Source organism: Carlito syrichta, unplaced genomic scaffold, assembly GCF_000164805.1.
Source record: "Carlito syrichta isolate Samal-C Ts95f unplaced genomic scaffold, Tarsius_syrichta-2.0.1 Scaffold123266, whole genome shotgun sequence".
Classification (NCBI taxonomy): domain Eukaryota; kingdom Metazoa; phylum Chordata; class Mammalia; order Primates; family Tarsiidae; genus Carlito; species Carlito syrichta.
In genome coordinates, this window is record NW_007067362.1 from 9,510 (window position 1) to 34,752 (window position 25,243).

At 39.7% G+C, this 25,243-nt stretch overlaps 2 protein-coding genes across 2 annotated transcripts; one reads left to right on the top strand and one right to left on the bottom strand.

Moving 5' to 3' along the window:
- Positions 1–796, top strand: LOC103249630 (egl nine homolog 1-like; the record flags this gene model as incomplete). Its single annotated transcript, XM_021707633.1, is given in 2 exon segments — positions 1–487; positions 490–796. Coding segments are annotated over 2 exon segments (606 nt in total), but the record flags the coding sequence as incomplete, so codon positions are not given.
- Positions 797–13,775: 12,979 nt separating this feature from the next.
- On the bottom strand, positions 13,776–14,714 carry LOC103249631 (olfactory receptor 7A17-like). Its single transcript, XM_008048246.1, has one exon. The coding sequence runs from the start codon at positions 14,712–14,714 to the stop codon at positions 13,776–13,778; it is 939 nt and encodes a 312-aa protein (XP_008046437.1).
- Positions 14,715–25,243: the final 10,529 nt, after the last annotated feature.

The window sequence follows — 25,243 nt, forward strand, 5'->3', positions numbered from 1 at the left end:
ATCGGGCAGCAGATCGGCGACGAGGTGCGCGCCCTGCACGACACCGGCAAGTTCACGAACAGGCAGCTGGTCATCCAGAAGAGCGATTCGTCCAAGGACATCCGTGGCGACCAGATCACCTGGATCGAGGGCAAGGAGCCCGGCTGCGAGGCCATCGGGCTGCTCATGAGCAGCATGGACGACCTGATCCGCCACTGCGACGGGAAGCTGGGCAACTACAAGATCAACCGCCGGACGAAAGCCATGGTTGCTTGTTATCCAGGCAATGGAACAGGTTATGTACATCATGTTGATAATCCAGATGGAGATGGAAGATGTGTGACATGTATATATTATCTTAATAAAGACTGGGATGCCAAAGTAAGTGGAGGTATACTTCGAATTTTTCCAGAAGGCAAAGCCCAGTTTGCTGACATTGAACCCAAATTTGATAGACTGCTGCTTTTCTGGTCTGACCGTGGCAACCCTCATGAAGTACAACCAGCATATAACTTTGGTATTTTGATGCAGATGAGAGAGCACGAGCTAAAGTAAAATATCTAACAGGTGAAAAAGTAGTGAGGGTTGCGCTCAATAAAGCTGATTCAGTCAGTAAAGACGTCTTATAGAGCCTTTGAACCAACAATACCCCCACTTCACCTACAATAATTGTTGATGCTATGTGTTAATTTGTGAATACAAATAAATGGGATAAAGAAAAATAGACAGCCAGTTGACATTTTAATAAGGAAACAGAAACAACTTTTTGTGTGTTGCATCAAACAGAAGATTTTGACTGCTGTGACTTTGTACTGCATGATCGACTCCAAATCTGATTACTTATGGAAAGAAGATAAACTGAAAATGGTTTTCACATCTGGACATGAAATAAGTGCCCTATGTAGGATTTTTTTCATTCTTATATTTTGTCAGATCTGTCATCTAACTGAGTTCATTTCATCTCTCCCTTTTTTATATCAAGTTTGAATTTGGGATAATTTTTCTATGGTTAGGTACAGTTTATCGAAACTGAATTGAGAAAAGAATTACAGTATTGTTCCTCAAAATAACATCAATCTATTTTTGTAAGCCTCTTTGTACTATATTGCCAGTGACTGATGATTTTCTTTTTACTTAAAATAAGAAAAGAAGCACTTGAATTACAGTTGAAAAATCAGATTGTTTTGTAGTCCTTTCTTACACTAATTTGAACTTTTTAAAAATCACTGCTGTCTTTCTTTTGGCATTAATAATGAAACTTAATAGTAAAACTGTCATCATTTACTACCAATAAAAAAAAAAAGAAAACAAGGAAGGCGAAGTGCTCATAAATTGAAGCCAATAGAGCTCAGTAAATTAACTAGAGTTAGCCTGACATTTGGAAAGTGTCCTGAGCCGGGCTCGGTGGCTCAACCTGTAATCCCGCGCCTTGGGAGGCTGAGGTGAGTGGATTGCCTGAGCCTGTGGGTTTGAGACCCACCTGGGCAACTTGGCGAGACCTCGTCTCTACAATAAATCAAAAAATCACCTGGACATGGTAGTGCATGCCATAATTCCGGCTACTCAGAAGGGAGAGTAGCCCGGGAGCGGCCACTGCACTCCAGTCTGGATGACAGAATGAGACTCCAATTAAAAAAAAAGAAAAGAAAGAAAGAAAGTGTCCTGAACTCAGAAGTCTTAGCTCTGGAACCAACAGCAATTTGTTTTTCAGCAAGTTGCTTCTCTTAAGCTCAATGTCTTTTTCTGACAAAATTAGAATTTTACTACATTATTTCACTAGATTTTTGTATCACTATAACGCATATAGCATTTTAATTAAAGTGATACAATTATATCAACTTTGCAATATTTTTATATAATTTATAGATTATAGAGTTGTAGGGTACAAGTGAGGTTTTACTACATAAGTAGACTGCGTGCAGGTGAAGTTTGGGCTTTTAGGTGGTCCTCACTCCCTCTGGTAGTGCACTAGGTACCCTTTGTGTTGTCATGTACCCCGCACCCTCCTCCCTCCTTCCCTCTCCTAGCAGTATTCAGCAAATGCCACTCCCATCCTTGCAATAATGTGACTCGTGTTCAGGAATCACTTATGAGTGAGAATATGCGGTTTTCAGTTCTTTGTTCCTGTGATAGTTCACTTAGTATGATGGCCTCCAATTGCATTTAAGTTGCTGCAAAGGCCATGATTTTGTTCTCCTTGATGGCTACATAATATTCCATGGCGTTTAGGAAAACATTCAGCTCCTTACAGGCTCAGGCAATCCACTTATGTCAGTCTCCCATGTTTTCTTTATCCAGTCCACTTTTGATGGGCATCTGGGTTGGTTCCATGTTTTTGCTATTGTGAATAATGTGGCAATAATCCTGCATGTGCAGGTGTCTCTTCGGCAGAATTGCTACATCATAAGGAAGCTGAATTTTTAGTTCTTTGAGAACTTGCCACACTGTTTTATATTCCCAAGAAAAGTGTAGATGCATCCTTTCCTTTTCACAGCTGTGCCAGCACCTGCTGTTTTTGACTTATTAACAATAGTCATCCTCACCAAAGTCAGGTGGTAACTCAGTGTACTTTAGGCCTACATTTCTCTGTTAATTAGTGAGGCTGACCCTTTTTTCATAATATCATCCCTGTTCATGTCCTTTGTACTTTTTAATGGAATTGGGGTTTTTGTTTTTCTTTCAGGTCACCTGAGTTCCTTGCAGATTCTGGACGTTAAGTCTTTGTCAGGTGCATAGCTTTCAAATATTTTTTTCCCATTCCATGGGTTGTCTCTTTACTCTCTTTATGGTTTATTTTTGTGTGCAAAAACTTTTCAGTTTGATAAGGTCCCACCTGGCTGTCTTACCTTTTGTTGAATTTGCTTTTGAGGACTTAGTCCTGAATTCATGGTCCAGAATGGTGTTCCCTGCATTTTCTTCTAAGCTTCTTATAGTTTGAAGTTTTACATTTCAGTCCTTGATCCACTGTGAGTTGTTTTTTGTATATGGTGAGAAGTAGGGGTCCAGTTTCATTCTTCTGCATGTGGCTAGCCAGTTTGCCCAGCACCACTTGCTAAATATGGTTTCTTTTCCCCAATAATTGTTCTTGATGGCTTTGGTTTTGGGGGCTTTTTTGGTTTTTTGTTTTGTTTTGTTTTGAGTTGGAGTCTCACTCCATCACCCAGGCTGGAATGCAATGACACACTCATCGCCATCCCAGTGTCAGCCTGCTGAACTCCAGCAATTATTCTGTCTCAGACTTCCAAGTAGCCAGAACTACAGGAGTACACTACCATGCCCAGGTAATTTTTTATTTATTGTAGAGACTAGGTATCACCAAGTTGCCCAAGCTGGTCTCAAACCTACAGGCTCAGGCAATCCACTTATGTCAGTCTCCCAAAGTACTGGGATTATAGGTTGAGCCACCAAGTCTGACCTGATGGCTTTGTTGAAGATGAGTTGGTTGAGGAACCATGTTTTTATTTCTGAAATTTCTGTCCTATTCCATTAGTCTATGCACCTATTCCTGTGCCAATACTATGCCATATAGGTGACTGTAGACTTATAATACAGTTTAAAGTCTGGTGGTATGAGACCTCCAATTTGTTCTTTTTGCTAAGGATTGCTGTGGCCATTCATACTCTTGCTTCCATATGAATTTCTGTATTGTCATTTCTAGATTTCCCTTCCAAATAGCTCCCCACTCTATGACCATCTCTCCCTATCTATTATCACAACCTGGGTCCAAGTTTCTGCAGTTCAGCAAGAGCTTTCAAACACATCTCCCAGCTTTCCAACCATTTTAGATAAAGACCAATGTGACTTATTTTAAACACAGATCAATTTATATTTAAGCAAACCTCTTCAATGTCTTTCCACTGTGTTTAGGAAAACATTCAGCTCCTTACCATAAGCAACAAGGCTCTGTGTGATGTAGTCTGGCTAATACTACTTTCTCTCACTACCTACCATCCTGCATATAAACCTTCACTGACAGTCTTCCCTTTGCCTAGCCTGTTCTTTCCCAGACTCTGTAGGGCTGGCTTTTCTTCACTTTCAAAACTCTGACATATCCTCAGAGAGGCTCCCCTCTGACCACCCAAAGTAAAGTAATTGTTCCCATGTATTCTCTGTTGAAGAGTCACTGATTGAAAATAGTAACTTCTGCATTCACAATTTCATATTTACACGTTTGTTTTGTGTCTCTTAGACCCTAAGCTTCATGAGGACAGAGACAATGTCTATGTTACTCTCCAGTGGACATCAAGAGACTAGCACAGTGCCTGGCATGTGATAGGTTCTCAAAAACTAATTGTTAGAAGGATGAACAAAAAAACTGAATGAATTGCCTAATAAACATGACAAAGGTTGAATTTTCTATCTTGTTTAGTGTACTTTCATTTTTTAAATTATTTGTTTCAGATTCTTTCATAAGATATTTTTATGTTTAGTTTTTATATTTTTTATATTAGATGAGCAAATTTGTCTTTGTGAAAGCATCAATTTCATCAACAAAGCATTGCTAGACTGTATGTTGAGGTTCCTTAATTAAAAGTGAAGGCATATCTGACTCAGTCCTGCAGATGTCCTTGTTCTCACAAAGTCCCTCGTTGAAAGCATTTTTCTGCCTTTATACCTTCTCTCCCTCTCTCTCTCTCTCTCTCTCCAAGATTAAGATTTACATATGTCATAGTACTGGTCTGGGAAAAGAATACCACATTGTCTACTTTTTTTTAACCTCAGACTGTGCCCTATTCAAAGCAACATTCAAATATATGTCTGAGAGCAGCTACCTCTACCAACTAGAAGACATGCATTGTCTTTGTTTAGGGTCAATGAGGGCCCACATCATCTACAGAATAAGCCCCATACATACCAACGAGTTCCAGTCCAAGAGTGCATTTGCAAGTCCAATTTGTTTTAAGTTCAACCAAGGTAGCCTAGGTACCCAACTAACACAATTGGCTATATAGTACTGTACTGTAATAGGCCTCTAATGCTTTTCACACATAAAACACATGAAAAACATATATACGAAAACACAACAACTTGTAGAAGGTGCACATTCACATCTTTGAAAGTCCTCAACTTGAAGATTTGTATGTAGGAGACTTGCTGCACATCTACATAACTCAAAAAAAATAAAAGTTGTTCTTTTATTTTTGGAGGAAATTCTTAATAAAAAAGGCAAGCTAAAATCAAAGCGTATCAAAGAAATGTGGAAAATAAACTATAAGAAATTTGACTACAGACATGATAAGTAAAACTGTGTTGTAATCTAAGAGAAGTGATTACTGCAGAGGCAAGAAAACATTTAGTTTTCACACGTATTCAGTTTTCTAAAACACTTCTGAGTTCTGGGAAAAACCTTGTAGAAAATAAGAATAGTGAATCATTTTTTGAACCCTTGGTTTATGACAGGTGTTTTACTAAGCACTTTATGTCCACTAAATAATTTATGCTCCACAAAAATTCTATGAGGTAAGTGCTTTTATTCACCCTATTTAAAGATGAGTAACCATGAAATAGAGATACTAAGTAACTTGCACAAAGTTTTACAGCCAGTAAGTGTCAATGATGAGACACAAATCCACATTCTTAAATATAGTGCTATAATGTCTTAAATAAATAATTGTATTTCAATCCTTTCTTAAAGAACCTACAGATCAGAAAAATGAGATGCAGGTGCAGACATATTATGTTAGTCCTTTTATATAATATAGTTTTCAAGATACATTTAAGATATCATTTCATTAGTTCATGCATTTAAAAAAATAATAGCGTTGTTTGAAAGGTGCTACTCTTCATTGGATTCTCACCTCAACTCTGTGAAATAAGAGAATTCAGGTATCAGGATAAATAAGCTATTTATGATAATAAATTAATCCTTAAACTTCAGTGACATAATTCAACACAAGTTTAAATATCACTCAAAGAATCAGTCATGTCTGCATGGATCAGAGTGGTTAAGATCCTAGACCTCAGTTTCCATTTACAAGTCTAAGTCCCAGTCCCTCTATCTCAACCCAAGTGCACTGGGTATGGGAGAGCACAGTGATGAGGCAAATACATCACATGATAACACGCTCAGTCTAGTCATGTCTGCTCACATCTTCTTGGCCAGAAATGGTCATATCACCTATAGACAAATCCAAAAAGAGTTGGAAAATGTTGTATTCCTGTGAATTCTTAATTTTTTTTTACTTCCCAGGTGCAGTGGCTAATGCCTGTAATCCCAGCACTTTGAGAGGAAGAGGCAAGAGGACTGCTTGGGCCCAAGAGTTTTAGACACACCTGGGCAACATAGGCCTTGTCTCTACAAAAAAAACCAAAACCAAAACCAAAGCAAAGCAAAAAAACCTGGGCATAGCGGCATGCACCTGTAGTCCCAGCTACTTGGGAGACTGAGGTGGAAGGATCACCTGGACCCAGGGGTTGGAGGCTGCAGTGAGTCGTGCTCAGGTCACTGCACCTCAGCCTGGACAACCTCAGGTCAATGCCCCAGCCAACCTGTGCCTTTGCCACCACCATATTGGGTTCACACCCATTATCCTTATTTCCCCATCTTCCCTCATCCCTTCACTATGAAGGCAGGAGAGGTTTGAGCCCCTGCCCCCTTGCCCTCAGCCTGGGATCTGAGAATATATTCCAGCACCCAGCTGTTTCACCTCCTCAGACGGGGCACTTGATACCCAGAAGCTAACCCTGTCTAGCACAACCCTCCCACTCCTCCCTACCCTCCAAGGTTCTGGATGCATTGTTCTTCCGTTCACACACTGCCTCTGGACAGTTGTGTTGGTTTTTGTTCAATGATCCATTCTTCAACATCCATCATTTCTGCTGCTACCAGAGCCAAATACTCATCCTCATCCCCCTTGTTCTGGCCCTTTTCCTCCACCAAGATAATCAAGGAAAGGGGACTAGGGTGTGGCAGGCTGGGTCATGACTACCCTAGTCCCCAGAAAGGTGGGGCTCTGCCCCTAGGATGCTGCAGCAGAATGAGGAAAGGGACCCGAGTTGACCATAAAGGGTATAGGGACCACCTTCTCCCCATGTTCCGTCGGGGAGGAGTAGCCATTATTTGTCCCAGCCTGGCGCTGCCCCTCTGGTTTCCTATTTGCAATTGCTTGAATTTAAAAAATCCTTTTCTGGGGGGAAAAAAAAAGGTGTTCAATGAAATGCCTTAATTTTTTAATACTTGGCACAAAAAATGTTCAAAATTTTGTAAGATAAAACATAAAATTAAAATAAATCAGAGCAATATTTGTCATTTAAAAACTCAGAAATTAAGTGTGCAAAAATGGGCACATCCCATTTAAAGATCCAATTCCAGTTAGAAGAGTTTGATATGAGGAGAATTGGACTGTGTTGGAAAATGTGCATTGCGTTATCTTAAGTGAAAAGAGGAGAGACTATATTTGGACTCTATATTCATGACTTCCATTTGCGTTGAACTATGTAAGAGAACATGCTAATATTAATGAAATGTAAACAGTGATTAATAGCAGTGATTATTAATGGTTTTTAGTTCAATGTGGCAAAGGTCTAGATAGCTAACATGTAGCCATAATGCAAGAATGCGATGAAAGAAAGAACTGTTTGATCATTTTTACATTCCTGAGTCAAAGCACTGGGAAACCAGCAGAACTTGTCAAGGTCTTTGCATAATGTCTATAATGAAGAAATTAAATATAGAAGAAATTCACCCCATTCCCTGCTCTCCAAAATAAGGAAAGTGACCAAGATTAGCTAGGAGACATGCATTGGATTCCAAAGTTACCCCAAGGACATGACTGCCAAAACCACTCTAATTTCTTTTTGGCTGTTAGCATCTAAAGAATCATAGTCCTCAGAGAACAGCATTACAATAGAACAATCTATTTAATGAGGCACAATGAGAATTCAAAACCAGTCTAATTTATTTTGGGTTGTTATCTTCTAAAGAATCATAGTTCTCAGATAATAACATTGGCATTGGAACAATTTATTTAATGAGGCACAATGAGAATCAAGTCCCAAAAGGCTCACAAATTGTAAGAGCTGTGTGTTACTGTATATTTACTCCAATTTGGTTTAATTTTAGCAGAAGAAACATGATTGCGTTTCCCAGGGATTTCATGACAGACTCTGTCTCCCTGCCCTTCACGGGGCCAAAGTTCCCATCTTTATCAATGTCCCAGGAGAAGCAGACGCAGTGAAAGACAACTTATAAGTGATATCATCCTGGGGTTGTAAAGGCAGATGCAATGAGATACGAAGTAGAGTTTTATTTTAGCAGTATTACCTTCCAAGATCCCTGACAGAAAGAGGGAGGATTAAACATTCAACAATACCAAGTCCTTCCAGTCTTAAGATCCTGTACTTGGAAATTTCTTTAGAATTGTCTGAGCCTAATGTTTCTTAATATGATTTCTCTATCTGTGGCTTCCAATTCAAAAGCATTGGCTTTTCTTTTTATCATGCATTTTTCTCCTTTGTATCTTCTACACTCTTTTTGGCTTTTTCTTTTGTGTCCCTTCTTCTTTCTTCAATTATTATTTCTGTTCAAACTCACTTATTCCCTTATGTATTAGTTTATTCACTCATTCATCTAATGTATTCTTTCAATTTTCCCTTCATGTTTCATTTAGGAAACAACAATCAAGAATTACTGTATGTTTAACTAGAATACAAAAAGGGATACGCCATAACTCTTTCCATCAGAGAGAAAGTAAAGAAAAAATTAAGTAAATGCAATACCCTGTGTTAGGTGACATAATGCAGACCAAATGCAATAAGGATTGTCCAGCTGTGCCTGGGGAAGTTTATCAGAGAGGGAGGAAAGAAGATAGTCAAAGGGAGAAATAATAACACCCATAATCCCAGAAATTTGGGAGGCTAAGCTGGGAGGATACCTTGAAATTTTGAGACCAGGAGCTTGAGACCAGCCTGGGCAACATAGTGAGATACCATTTCCACAAAAATTAAGAAATTAGCCAGGCATTATGGCTGCATCCTAGCTACTTAGGAGGCTGAGGTGGAAGGATCGCTTGAGTCCATGAGTTTGGGGCGGCAGTGAGCTGTGATCATGCCACTGCACTCTAGCCTGAGCAATAGAACAAGATTCTGTCTGTAAAAAATAAATGGAGAAAGTTGGAATGAGTCCGAAGGTGTTGCAGATTTTAAGATAGGAGTTCTCTGGGCAGAAGGAATTGGGGTACAATAATGTGGAATCAAAATAAATGAAAGAAGATATAAAAAGTGACCTATTGCATGATTCCATGTATATAAAATATCCAGAATAGGCAAATCTGTAAAGACAGAAAGTAGATTAGATTAGTGGTTGCATATCATGTTACCCTAACAGTCACTTCATCTCTGTGGACCTCAATATTTGTTATTCAAAAATCATAAAACTGACCTAAATTAGGACTTCTTACTATGACATTGTTGACATTTGGGGTTGATAATTCTTGTCTAGAGAGCTCCCCTGTGCATTGTAAGATGTTGAGTAGCATACCCAGATTCTCCTTCCTGGTTGTGACAACCAAAAATATCTCCAGACATTTCCAAGTGCACCCTGGAAGGCAAGATCACCCTGGGGGAAAACCAATGCTTGAAGTAATCTAGACTCTTTTATAGCCATGCTTTGGATGATTCTGAGGCCCTCTGTGGCTTTGACTAATGCAGAAGACACAACAGGTAACTTTTCAGTTATCAATACCTCTGAGAAATAAATGAGAAGTGTATTTGCCACCCACAGACTTAGGCTTCTCCTACACTAGTACCCTAATTCAGTCTCCCACGAACAATATAAAAATGGGATTTTTTTTGAACCAGCAGCTGTCTATGACTTCAGAAGCCCTTGTTTCCTTTCTATGCTTCCTTTGCTCTAATTTTAAAGTTCTCAAGATATACAGTGGAGAAAAACATGTCCATCGATTTCTAAAGATACTTTTATGTTTCACCTGCTAGCATAGAAGAGATGAGAACGGCTTTTGACATGCTCTAGATCTGAACTAGTCAACAACTGTGTGGTCTTAAATTAGCTTAAAATAACGCTCTTGAATTATTTCATAGCTCTATAGGTTAAAAGTCTAAGTGCAGTTGACTGGGTTCTCTGCTCAGAAACTCTCAAGACTGAAATAAAGATGTTTGCTGGGCTATATTTTCATCTGGAGGCTCTGGAAAAGAATCTGCTGTTTCAGAGCTCATTCAGGGTGAGGGAAAAATTAAGTTCTCTGCAGTTGTAGAAATGTGGTCACTGTGACCTTAATTGTCAACTGAGGACTAACCTCAGTTCCTAGAGGATACCCACTTTTCTTGCAACTTTCCCCTCTTCGTTTTCACTCCAGAAATGGTGTGTTCTATCATTCCCATACTTAGAATGTCCCTTGCTTCCTCTTCTGCCACCAGTCTCAGAAAGTTCTCTGCTTTTAAAGGACTCTTGTGATTATGTCAGGTCCATACAGATATCACTGTATCTTAATGTCACATATTTTGCCCTGCAAAATCCTTGTTGCCATGCTACATAGCTTAACCATTAGGGAGTAACACTCATGGGTGACAGTCATGAAGACTGTCTTAGAATTCTCCAACTATACATAATTTATAAAGTGATGATAACAAGCCCTCTCTTAGAGAAATGTTAGGAAATAAAGCATATGTCATTGTTCTCTTTCAACACCAACTGGGTGTGCTGCAGTTTCAAATCTAACAGTAACCATCCTGAGTCAACGTCAGACTCCCCAAGTTTAAAGAATCTGTCATACTCTGAATTAAACAGTAGAGGCAAGGCTGCTGTCTGAGAGAATACAACTCACAGGGCTTAGAAAACATTGTGCCAAGTGGAATAATACAGGTACAAAAGAAGAAACATCATATGGTTCCACCTATATGAGATGGCGAGAATATTCAAATTCATATAGCCAGAAAGTAGTGATTGATAGGAGTGGGGGAGGGTAATGGGGGCTTAATGCCTAACAGATACAGAATTTCAGTGTCAGATCATGAAAAGTTCTAAAGTTCATTGTGGTGATGGTTGTACAACAGTTAGAATACACTTATTGTCACTGAACTGCATATTTCAAAATGGTAAAAAATTAAAAGTTAAATTTATGTGATGTATATTTCACCATAGCAAAAAGGGAGGAAAGAGAGTGGCCTACCCTAAAAGTAAGTTTGTGACATGAATACCTTATTATAACATAGAAAGGAATCTAAAGTCATGGAGATTGGCACATTATATAAATTTTCTTGTTATCCAACACATGAACTCCCAAGGAAACCTGAAGAAGGGGTCCAGAGGCTGTGGTATTCACCAAGAGATAGAGAAATATGATAGCAATGGGTGCAACATCTTCCTTGGAAGGCTCTGTAGTGGTTGACTTCTGTATGACAGTTCATGTGGAAGACACTGAATTCTAAGTTCTCTGAATTCTCTGGGGAATAGCATCCTAAACTGATGGGCATCACACAAGGAATTTATTGTGAAATCCATTGTTAATGTTAATGTAAAAAGACAACCATTTTGTTCCAAACTGATTGAACTACAGGAATTTTTAGAAAAGGCAATTGATTATGTCGTCCCCATAAATAAAAGTGATGGGCATCTTATTAAGATCCCATGAATTTGTATAACTAAGCAAATGCTTAGAGTTTATAAAAATATTCTTGGTCTAAGTCATCAAGAATGAAGAGCCACAATATGTCACTTGATTCTCTGTTTTGCAACTGTTTGCTGATCCAGACCCTCAAATGGTGTGATAAGATAATGTTGAGAAAAGACTAAAACTGCACCGGATGAATGTTCTATGTTTTCCTCCTAACCTTACCCAAAGGCATTAGTGTGTTGGAACTGACTCCAAACAGGTCATGAGGTCAGATTCTGCACATCTCATCCCACTTCAAGGTCAGTAAAGTCACTGGTAGACTGAAATTGACCAAGGTGGGAGTATTTATGTTATGGAAGTTAGAAAAGTCTACAATTCTGCACTTTCATTCCTTTCACTTTTAATTTTTCTTTCCTTCCTCCATCCTTTCTTGTGCGTGTGCAGTTGTCTTTTTCTGTAGAACGATTTATGTTCCTCCGGGTATATTCCCAGGAGAAGTATTGCTGGAATGTATGGAAGGTCAATTTTTAGTTCTTTCAGGAATTGCCACACTGCTTGCCTTACAGGTTGAAATATCCTCCATTTCCACCAACAGTAGAAGTATGCCCTTTTCTCGACACCCAAGCCAGCATCTATTGGTTGTTTTGTTTTGTTTTGCTTATTGATGAGGGCCATCCTTACTGGAGTTAGGTGGTACCTCATTGTGGTTTTGATTTAACAGAATGCTAGGCCTGGTTCAATGTCTCTGCCTGTAATCCCAGTACTTTGGGAAGCCGAGGCGAGTGAATTGCCTGAGCCCACGGGTTCAAGAACAGCCCGGGCAACTTGGTGAGGCCTCATCTCTACAATAAATAATTAGCCAGGTGTGATAGTGCATGCCTGTAGTTCCAGCTACTTGGAAGGCTGAGGCAGAAGGATCGCCAGAGCCCAGCAGGTCAACACTAGTGTGGCCATGAGTGTGCCACTGCACTCCAGCCTGGGCAACAGAGTGAGACTCCAACTCAAAAAATAAAATAAAATAAAACAGAATGCTAATGTTCAAAGGGACCTGTGGATCCATACAACCCAGCAATCCCCCTTCTGGGAATATACCCGGAGGAACTCAAATCACTCTATGAAAAAGATACCTGCACATGTATGATCATTGCAGCATTATTCACAATAGCAAAAATACTGAACCAACTGCACTGCCCATTGAAAGTGGACTGCATAAAAAGTAATGTGGAATTTTATGCAGCCATAAAGCACAAAATTAAGAACATCGCAGCAACTTGGATGGACTGAGAATCTATAATACTGAGTGATCTATCACAGAAATTTCTGAGTACCACATGTACTCACTCATAAGCAGGCCCTGAACAATTATCATAATTCCATAAGGGATTGTCAGTAGTGGGAAACTGCCAGGGGAGGGAGGAGAGGGATACACTTCATCAATAAGAGTACCTGATCTCAAACCAGGTGAAAGAGAAACCAAAGTGAGGCCCAAACTTTACCTGTACAATGACTATTTGGATACCTAACCCTGAATTGTACCCACATCTTTAAAATAAAATTCTTCAAAAAAACAAAAAATATTCAGTAGCAATGCATCTCTGAGGTAATCTCAAAGACTAGTGACACCATCAGTACTGAAATACCACTGGCTGTAATTACTGCTATAGCCACTACTTAATTTATGTTTTGGATAGTGCAGAAGAAAATCAGATATAGGAGAGTGAATGGGAATTATTTTAAATTTCAGCAGGTGATGACTCCTGTTGCTTCTGCCATTGCAGATGTGATCACTTTCTGAAGTGGGTTGACACAAATCCTGGAAACTGGTAGATAGTTTCTGATATAATGAATGGTTTTTCTTCAAGAGCAGATTCTGTGAGGGGCAGCTTCTTTAATCTGATGAGGACAGATATACTCATTTGTTCCTCAGGCCCTTCCTGTAGTTATAAATACTCAATTTCCTGTATTGAACATTTTCCTGCTGAAAATTCATGCAGTGTATTCTATTTTCTACACTGAACTCAAAAAAATATAATAAAAGATTTTAAAATCTGAAGGACATACAGAATAAACCATTGCTTATGATGTATAAAAAAACAAAGAGACTGAACTTTGTAAATAACATAAATTGTATATTATTTCTGTAAACTGAAAAATTTATCATGATTTAGGTCTTCCTGGTATTATCACTGTTACACATGAACAGAGTTGTAACTTCCAAGAATCCCCTCATGTAGAAAATATTTTTTTGCTGAAGAGTTTATTAAGGGCTTCCTTTATGTCCTTATTTTTAAAACTGTAGATAAATGGGTTTAGCATGGGTGTTATAACAGTGTACATTACTGAAGCTATTGCACTTGCCCTGGGGTTTTGTGTAGCAGCAGAACTAAGATACACTCCAAGGCTTGTGCCATAGAACAAGGAGACCACCGAGAGGTGAGACCCACATGTGGAAAATGCTTTATACTTTCCCCCAGCTGATGACATTCTCAAAATAGAGGTTACAATCTTAGAGTAAGAGAAGAGGATACCAGTGAGTGGAATCACACCTATGATTCCAGCTGCAAAATACATCACAACATCATTGAGAAAGGTGTCAGAACAAGCAAGCTGAACCAGCTGATTAAGTTCACAGAAAAAGTGGGAAATTTCCACTTCTGTACAAAAAGATAGTTGCAAAACCATTAAGCTCTGTGACAAAGACTGCAGGACAGTGATGATCCAGGAAGTCATAAGCAGGAAGCCACAGACCCAGGGGTTCATAATGATTGTGTAGTGCAAGGGGTGACAGATGGCCACAAACCGGTCGTAGGCCATCGCGGTCAGGAGGAAGGTGTCCAAACCTCCAAAAAGCATGAAAAAATATAACTGAGTAATGCATCCTTCATAGGTAATGACTTTGCTCTGTGTCTGGATGTTCACCAGCATCTTTGGGACGGTGGTGGAAGTGAAACAGATGTCAGCAAAAGAGAGATTTGAGAGGAAGAAGTACATGGGTGTGTGGAGGTGGGAGTCAGTCATTATGGTCAAGATGATGAGCAGGTTTCCACCGAGGGTGACCAGGTACATGGACAGGAACAAGCCACAGAGGAAAGGTTGCATTACTACCTCTTCTGAGAGCCCCAGGAGGATAAAATCTAAAACTCGTGTTTGGTTTTCTGGTCCCATGTAACTGATGAAATTGCTGGAAAAGAGACAGAAGAGATGCAAATATAGAGACAAGCAACATTTCACAAGTTAGCAGAAGTTTTGCTGTTCATCTTTAAACACAAATTTAGTAAATCAATTCCTATATATTACATATAGAACTTAACTGAAAAGTCAGGGAATCCCCGATACCTCATTTTCTCTTTGGTGTTGTCACTGACTAGCTATCATACTCCTTTGCCTTCAATGTTTGTCCAGGGCAATATTTTCTTCTACAAGTACTCTGGGACTTCCTTTTGTTCCTTCATGAAATGTTTTGACCAATTATTTTGTGCTAAGTATAGCTGAAGGTACTGGAAACAGATATAAGGTTAATTTTTTAAAAATCTTTTTTCTTAACAAGTTGTATTATAGAATATACATACACGTGTGTGTGTGTGTGTGTGTGCACGCGCGCGTGTTGAGATGGCAACAAAATATCAATACATCAAATTATGTCATGTGGTTATTATTATCCTTAGTAAAATAATGCAGGTGAAAGGTATTACAATATGTGAAGGGAAGTCTTTTTTGTCTAGTCCAATTAAAGCCTTTTAAGGAGACAATATGAGAGAAGTGGGAATGTAAGCCAAGATTATGTCTGGGAAGAATATATAGGGAAGAAAAAAACCAGAAGGAGCATTTCTAGTACCATGAGGGAACATCAAGGAAGATGATATGACTTGAGTGAGAAAAACAATATGAATCAAAGCTGTAGATAAGCTCAGAGGAGGAGAAGTTACATTTTTCTGTTTCTGTTGAAAGCTACTAACACATGAGGTCCTATATTTGAGTTGCTGCTATTTAAATGCATTTTCATATTATATTACATTGTATCATGTATTGAATAATACCATCTATTATATGTAGTTGTATGTGTTCTATAATGCATATAAAGAGTACAGAATTAATTCCTCCATCAATTACATTTTCTGTAAAAAAACTTTTAACTGACATATAATAATTGTACATGTTTGTGGGGTACAGTGGGGTGTGTTGACACATATATACATTGTGTAATTATCAAATCAGGGTAACCAGCATATTCATCACCTCAAACACTTATTACCTATTTATAGGGGGAGCATTCAAAATCCTCTCTTCTAGAGATCTGTAATATACAATAAATTATTGTGAACTACATAGTGTCCCTGCTGTGTGATAAGTGACCAGAAATTATGTATAATAGAAGTAGTTTGATGTAGTCAATTTATCACAAGGTAACAGGTTGATCTCCCTGGGGAATAATGCCATATCAGGCACTTGGTGTTGGTCTCTGACGCTGGCAGATCGGACACTTAGCAGTGGCCATAGCCAAGTTAGCCTTGGTGAATGGAAGTCCTTGTTGCTAAGTGCATGCAAAACCTTCACTCTTACCACCATGGACACTTATTCCTTGACCCATCGGTGAGGAACAGGGCTGTCTGAAAAAAGAGACTGACTAGTATCCACAGAACAGGTCATCCTATTCACTTGGTTACTAAACTCTTCCTCTGTTGAAGTTACCTTTTGGTGACTATTCAAACTGGACACAGATGTCTTTGTTTTTGCCTACCAGAGATCTATTCAGTGCCTCTTTGCCAAATTTCCTTGTCACCAAATTTCCAATCATGTTTCTTCCAGGTCCTTGACTATCCAGTCAAATCGCTGGCCACAAACCACACATCAGTATACAATGACATGTCTGCCTATTTCTCCTTCCAAATAAAGTGAAGAAACAGGTGCACTGCTTGAAGGTCTGCCTACTGACTTGATTTCCCTTCACCACTGTCCTTCAAGCATATCCCAGAAAGAGTCGGTAGAGTTGGAAATTTCTGCTTGTGGGTGATGCCTGCATATTGTCCAGAAGTATCTGTAAAGCAGGTCCAGGTCTTCTCTTCCTCCATCAACTTATTTTAGTGAACTCCCCAAGATGGCATAGGTGCAGGCTGGGAAGCAGAAAGCAGTGTGACAGGAGTGGGGACCATAAGCATTTGAGTCACTCCATATGACTTATTTGTACCTTCAAGGCCTACTCAAGCTCAATCACATATATACTATATATATACTATTTCCATCTAATGATGGAATGAGGCTGAACACCCAACTTTATGGCTTGGTGGGTAAGATAACACTCAGTTCATGATAGAAAGTTCAGGTTGAATGACAGTTTGGTCTACAGTTAAGTGCTCAGTCTCTACCAAGAGCTAGTAGCAGACCAAGAGCTGGTTCTTGAAAGAAGAGTCATTTTCTGCAAGGTATAGCAAGGTTTTGCTCCAAAATCCTCAGGAACAATGCTTCAGTTCACCTATACGGATCTGCCAATGGCTCCAAACAGCACCATCTGCCACTGACACCTTAAGCACCATTGGATCTTCTGGGTCATAGGGTCCAAGTGACAAAGCAGCTTGCAAAGGAGCTTGGACTCTTTGCAGGGTCTTCTGTTCTGGGCCCCACTCAAAACTAGCAGATTTTCAGGTTTCTTGGTAAATGAGCCATGGTAACACACCCAATAAGAATGTGCTATGTCCAAAATCCAAATAGGCACACTAGGCATTGGCCGTCTTTCTTGACTGTAGAAGGGGCCAGGTGCAGCAAGGTTAAGTTGCTGAGAAGGGATATCTAGATGTACTCCCACACCACTAGATATCTAGGAGTTTCACTAAGGTAGAAGGTCTCTGAAATTTAGTTGGATTTATTTCCCACTCTGACACACAGCTGTCTAACTGATAAGTCCAAAGTAGTTGCTACCTCACACTCACTAGTTCCAATCAGCATAATGTCATCAATATAACAGACCAGCATAATATGCATCTTGTGGAAGAGAAAGGTGATCAAGATTCCTGCTAAGGTATGACATAAGACAAGAGAGTTTATATACCCTGAGGCAGGATAGTGAAAGTGTACTGCTGGCTTTGCCAGCTGAAAGGAAATTGCTTCTGGAGGACCATATCGACAAGTGCATAGAAAAAAGTATTTATCAATAGCTGTGTACCAGGTACCAGGTAAAGTGTCAATTCACTCAAGTAATAAAGTCATATTTGGTTCAGCAGATACACTAAGCTATACTTACAGTAATGACCTGGTTAATCTTATCATAACTCACTCTCATTCTCCAAGATCCATCTATCTTCTACAAAGGCCATTAGGCGAGTTGAATGGGCATGTGTTGGGAATCACCACCCCCACATCTTTCAAACCCTTGAAAGTGGCACTAATCTCTGCATTCCCTCCAAGAGTGTGATATTGCCCTTGGTTTACTATTTTCCTAGGTAGAAGCAGCTCTAGTGGCTTCTGCTTGGCCTTTCACACCATAATAGCCCTCCCTTCACAGGTCAGAGGACAAATGTGAGGATTCTGCCAGCAGTTGAGTATACCTATCCCAATTATATAATCTGAAATGGGGACAGTAACCACAGGATGAGTTTGGGGGCACACCAGCTTCACCCTGAAATGAACCTGAGCTAAAAATTCATTTATCACCTGGCTTCCATAAGCCCCTACTCTGACTGGTGCGTCACAGTATAGTTCAGGCCTCCTCAAATTAGTGTCAGTTCAAAACCAGAGTCCAGGAGTTCCTAAGAAGTCTATTTCCCTTTCTTCTGTGTTTAATTACCCTGGTAAAAGGCTACAGGTCCCTCTGGGGAAGGTTGGAAGAAAAAAATAGCTGTATAAATTTTTGATAGTGAGCGGGGCTCAGTGGCTCAGCCTATAATCCCGCGCCTTGGGAGGCTGAGGTGAGTGAATTGCCTGAGCCTGTGGGTTCGAGACCCGCCTGGGCAACTTGGTAAGACTTCATCTCTACAATAAATCAAAAGTAGCCGGGCGTGGTAGCACGCGCCTGTAGTTCCAGCTACTCAGAAGGCTGAGGCAGAAGGATCGCCGGAGCCCAGCAAGTCGAGGCTGCAGTGGCCAGGAGCGGCCACTGCACTCCAGTCTGGGCGACAGAATGAGACTCCAACTCAAAAAAAAAAAAATGTTGATAGTGTTCCAGGGTGCATCCTCAGAGGAACCCAGCCTCTCCTTTATTCAAGGGGGTCTGGGTTTATAACATTGTTCAAGCCTGGAAATTGATAGAGGAGTCATGACTCTCTTTTCTCATTTTTATTTTAGATTCAGAAGGTACACGTGCATGCTTGTTACATGGACATATTGTGTAGTGGTGAGGATTGGGTTTCAGGTGACCCATTCTTTAGATAATGACCATTGTACCCAAGAGGTAATTTCTGAACCTTAATCCCTCTTCCCACCTTTCTCCTTATTGGTGTCCCCAGTGTCTCTTGTTTCCATCTTTGTGATCATTTAGCTCCTGCATACATGCAGTGTTTTGTTTTCTGTTTCTGGTGACTCTTTTTCATTATCTATTTGTTCACTTGGCCTAGAACTTTTCTGATTATGTAGACCAAGTAAAAATGTAGTAGTTCTTCTATAAATTGCACTTCTAGGAACACTATGATCAACTAGCCAATACCATACATCTGTATGAGTCAGACTATCACGGTGGCTGCTTTGACTCTGCTGCCCATTACAGTAACCACACACATTTTGCTTTTGTTGGTTGAATGCCATCTGCCAGTCTGGAATCTAATTATTCCCATTGTATGTGGCTTTCTGAATTCATTGACTGTGGTTCCATTGTCAGATCTGGTCTATAAAGAAGAGTGATCACAGATCTCTTTAAGGATGCTGGGGCTCCCCTCAAAAACTTATTTCCCACAGCTGTGGTAAAAGGTATGTCTTCTGAACCCTCCAGCGTGTACAAGTATGTCTTAAATGACAAATCCACTCTGACATTTCAATCTCCCTAAGCCTTCCCCTACATTAAAGCCAAGGGAGGTCACCTTTAAGTCACTCACTGTGGGTCACCTTTTGGTCTATGTTTCATTAAATGAAACAAATGGTTAGACCCCTTTCTAATTTTCCAATCACAACATTGAATGCAGAATCTCTTCTTCATGAGTCCATAGAAAAACACCGCAGCTCACCCAACTGTATGTTACTTCCACAGTTATTTCATACTCTTAGTATCTGCTCCCACACATGTTCTCTGGATTTATGTATGTATAAATTCGTATATCCAAAGTTGGGAAGGGTTTACTGTTGACTTTGAGTTTTTTGTTTGTTTTGGCTTTTTGTTTGTTTAGGGCACCTCCTCATGGGACATATTTTGTATCTCACCTTGAGGTGCCTGTTGGAACTTGAGTACAGTGGTATGTATATAAGCAAAGAAGGGTGGTGAGGGTGGATCCTAAAGAGACTCAACATTACCTTACACTACAACTGCCTTGGGGAAACCATTTGCTTTTCTCAAGCAATGCAGGGTTAATCACTTCAAGCAAGATGGAGAGGCTGCTCCCACTAGGGATGGGAAGGCCTCCTGTACTGGCAAAGAAGACTTATCAGAATTCAGAGCTCTGTGTCTCTGACTTCATCAGGATCATCCCTCATGTTACCATTCTAGATCCCATTTCTTCCTAAACAAAGCCCTCGCTTTTACAGAAGACACTAGACAAAGCTAAGAATTAAGTTTGCATTGTAATTTGGTCAGTCACAGAATAAGAGTCTAGGTTTGATTTTCAGCAAGCTCATCCCTGTGCATTAAAGAGATGAGGATCTCCTTAAAGTATACAAAGAAACTTAGAGATCATTTATGCAGTGCTTGAGCTGAGAAGTTAAATCCCTGAGCTTAGCCTTTTATTTCTTCACTTTGTCTAGCAACGTTAGGAGCAACCAACTAATGTCATTATATTCCTCGGTTTTCCCCAAATGTTTGAAACAGAGTCCCTGAGCTCCTTGTTTCTTATAAGTGATTGACTAGGAGTACCCAATGTAGATATTGGGGTATCTCTATTGCCATATTATCCCATGGGCTATCAGTGTTTTCTTTACTATTAGTAATGGAGACATTTGTGTCCTTGTGTATAATACCAGAAACTCCAAAACCAATTAAGAAATCTCATCCTCAAAATCCTGTTTTTCTAGAACCACTGTTGGTATCAAAATCTGTAATAGGTTTCTCCAGAGAAATAGAAGATTGAGAAAGGATGGAAGGGAATATGGAGATATTTATTATAAAGAGTTGGCTCTCATGATTACAGAAGGTGAGAAATCTTACAGTCTGCAGTCAGAAACCTGGAGGCCCAAGATAGCTGATGATGTTTGAGTTCAGGTTTGATTTGGTTCTTGTCTGAGTCTGAAGGCTTGAGAACCAGGAAAGCTGATGATTTAAACCTGACAAGAAACCTGACAAGCTCCAGTCTGAGAGCCAGCAGCCTCAAGATCCAAGAAGAAGAGATCAAGTCCAAAGGCAGAAAAACAATCAGTGTTCCAACGCAAGCAGTTAGGCAGTAGTCTCGGTTCTATTCAGGACTTTAACTGATTAAATGAGGGCCACCCACATTTTTTTTTTGAGTTGGAGTCTCACTCTGTCACCCATACTGGAGTGCAATGGCTGCTCCCAGCCACCGCAGTCTCGACCTGCTGGGCTCCGGCGATCCTTCCTCCTCAGCTTTCCTAGTAGCCAGAATTACAGGCGCGCGCTACCATGCCCGGCTAATTTTTTGATTTATTGTAGAGATGAGGTCTTGCCTGCCCAGGCGGGTCTCGAACCTGCGGGCTCAGGCAATCCACTCACCTCAGCCTCCCAAAGGCACGGGATTACAGGCTGAGCCACCGAGCCCGGCTGGCCACCCACATTATTAAGGGCAATTGGTTTACTCAGTCTAAGTATTCAAATGTTAACCTCGTCCAAAAAGATATTCACAAGTCACCTCAAGTAGTGTTTAACCAAATATCTGGGCACTCTGTGGCTTAGTCAAGTTGACATGCACACACAATTAACTATCACACTGGTATGAATAAATAAATAGAGACAAATCTCCCTTGCGGAAGGATTTCAATACTTTATACAGACATTTCACACTCAAGGAATTAAAGAATAACTCACCACTCGTGAAGTATGGGCAACATATAGCAACTTCCTTACAAAGAGTATCATATGCAAAGGAGATTTAAAAAAGAGTAACTTTACATGGAGAATCCTGACAAGCAGCATCTCAGGCACATGATCAAGGTCAACCTGAAAAGTAGTAAGTCATGTTGCTGCCAGGTATCTGGATATGCTGTGATTAAGACCGGCACAGTCTCTGTGGTATTCCCCTTTAAAAGGCCATAACCCCGGTCTAATCATGAGACAATTATTAGACAAATTTCAAGAGAGGGAAATTTTTCAAAATACCTGAACAATACTCTTCAAAACTGTCAAATTCTTCTAAAGCAATGGAAGAAACCATCGCAGCCAAGAGGAGCCAAAGCAGAAATGGTAACTAAATGTAACATACTCTGGATGAAATGTGTTAATAATAAGGGAAATTGGTGTAGTTTATGGGACTAATTTGTACTATATTCACAAGTTCTCTGTAAATCTAAAACTGTTCCAAAATAAAGTTTGTTGACAATAAAACTGGATTGCAAAAGACTGGAAAACAGTGAGTTCTGTGTCCGACTCCAGACTCTATTACATGTGTAGGACAAACAAGATCACTACTCTTTAAGTCTCACATTCTTCATCCTCACACAAAATCTGGATAATAATACCAATTTCATAAACCTATTGAAAGAATTAAAATAAATAAAAAGTTCACCCATGCTTAATGTTAATTAGTGACTCTCTGGATATGCTCCCATCCCCATTTCCATTGTCCTGTTTTCACCTCTCATTGTTTCTTTGTGGCTTTCACAGAAGCAATAATCTGTTTCTCATACTGACAAGTGCAACCATTCCACAGGTCATGAACATCACCTGCTACACAAGGAAAGTTTACAAATGTACAGAGCCTTGAGGTGAGCATGGTGGTATGTGACTGTAATCCCAGGTACTTGGGAGGCAGAGGCAGGAGGATCACTTTTGCTTAGGAATTCAAGGTTAGCCAATTTAGAATTATTTGTCAATTCTATAGCTAAAATGTAATGTTCCCAGTTATTTTGCATCTTCTTCCTAATCAGGTTCAAATTTTGTTTTTCACACTTAGTCTTACATTGTTTGGCAGGTATAAACATTTAAAGATTTATTTTTCTTACTTAAGCATAATTCACAGTACATTTACTCCCCACATTTACTGTCCCGATATCCTTTTTGGACTATTCTCACATCTTCCCACCTGCAATACCTCCATTCTTACATCAAAGTTTAGTACTGTTGTTGTTGCTGTTGTTGATGCTGCTGCTGTTGTTGTTGTTGTTTGAGATGGGATCTTGCTATGTTGTCCAGGCTAACCTTGAATTCCTAAGCTCAAGTGATCCTCCTGCCTCTGCTTCCCAAGTACCTGGGATTACAGTCACACACACCACCATGCTCACCTCAAGGCTCTGTACATTTGTAAACTTTCCTGTGAAGACTTCACTAATCTCCTCAGGGAAAAAAGGTATTTTGGTGAACACCTCACCAGGATTGGAGTATATGTCAAGATATTGCATTCCCCTGTTTAGATCATAAGCACCTTGATGAAAGGAACACTGTCATATTTATATCTCTATTCTCAATATAATTTAGTGGCTCCCATACAGTAATTGCTGAATAAAAGTCGGTGAGTAACTAAAAAGACAAAATGTTGACCAATATTAAAAGGGTGCTTCCAGCAATAGGGAAAAAGAGAACATCCTGAAACAAAAGAACATGCTGTTGAAAGAAGGATATGCTATAATTGATATCCAACACCAGAAGAGACAGATTGGAGCAGAAGCTGTTTGAGTGCACCCAGAATTTATCTCCAATATGTGACTTTAACTCAGCAGAACTTTGCATCACCAACTCCTGTTTATTCATTATCCATTTGTACCACTTAAAGCTACCACCAAAAAAAGAGTCCTATGCACCATTACCACAATCCCCAGTACCTGTGAAAATTCTGTAGTTCACCCAGATATTAACTGGAAAAGCCTGAGTTCACGATCTCTGTTTCTTCCCTGTCTGATTAATGGAGTTGCCGCAAGGAAAGGCAAGGAGGTGGAGTCACTCATGAGGCCTCCAGAAGACACAGTTGTGTTCTCAAGATTTGAGATTGGCAAAGTAGACTTGAGAGGGTTTAGCAGAAGCATTTAGAGTCACTGTGTCTTTAGGAGCCAAATTCCCCCAAGCCTCATTAATGAAGTTTTCTTTTGTCCTCTGCTCCCTTAGAGATTTAGTTCCCTGAAGCAAGAAGAGAAAAACAAAATGCAGACTTGTGCCCGATTTGGTCCTGGGAGACATCTTGGGACTCTTCTCTATCAGAATGAAGTCACCAATCTTAAGGTGTGGATCGTGGAGTGTAGGGAATTCCATAATAACTATTCCACCCCAGGTTCTGGAGGAAGATTCCGGATACACTAAAATATCTCTTTCTCCTGTCTTATCTGATGGTGGCCTTAATCATGAGACCTCCCTCCATCAACAGCATTTCCCCTTGTTTCACTCTTTCTCATCTTCTTCCACGTTGGAAGTATTTTACCTCAATCATCTGCCTTTTAGTATTCTATAAATATTAATTAAGCAACTGCTGTACAGAAGGCACTCAAATATGTTCTAGGGATGAAAAGTAGAACTTTGTTCCTTTTTTCAGGGGCTTGTAGTCTAACTTGGGGAAAGACAGGTAAATAAATAAAATACTGTGAGGCGGCACTGTATTCGTCCCCAAAAGTAGACAACTCTTCCTGGAGAGGTGAGCAGAGTCTTCACAGACAAGATTATAACTCCCGAAATTTGAAGAAGAATTGGAGCTATTCCAGGTGCAGAAACACACACCAGGAGAACATTACCAAACTAGTTCTTCATGATAATGAATTTGTAAAGTGTACTTAGGAAATGGAAAACAGTTTTTAATCTGGCTACAATGATAGACAGAGTACAAAAATGGAAACATGAGTTTGGCCAGGTAGGCAACTCCCAGATAACAGCTAGCCTTCTATTTTGGCTATGGATTGATAATTAATTGTAAAATTAGTGGAGAACCCTGCAAGGAGTATGGCAGATGTCCATAATCAGGCCCGCCCTGTAGAATAGTCATCCCAGGACAATATGAGGAACATACTGTTGCTGATATCAAACCCCCTCATAGATAAATGAAAAAATGAAAATATCACAGTGGATGTGGGTGTTGAAACAAGGAAAATAAATGCATATATGAGGTTAAGTGAAATAAAATATTTTCTGGAAAAAAAGTTACAGAAGTTTTCTACATATTTTGGATATTAATCTTTTATCAGATATATGGTTTCTATATAAATGATATTTCAATAATGCTGCCTTATTTTTTCCTTTTTTATTATAAAGATGTGGGGTACAATTCAGGGTTAGGTATACAAACATTGATTATGCAGGTACCCTTGTTGATGAAGTATGCTCCTCCCTCCCCTAGCAGTTTCCCTCAACTGTCAATCCCACTCCCCTTCCCCTGACAGTTTTCCACTACCGCCAATCCCTTTCTTATAGCATTATAATTGTTCAAGGTCTGCTTATCAGTGAGAACATATAGTACTCTGTTCTTTGTTTCTGTGAT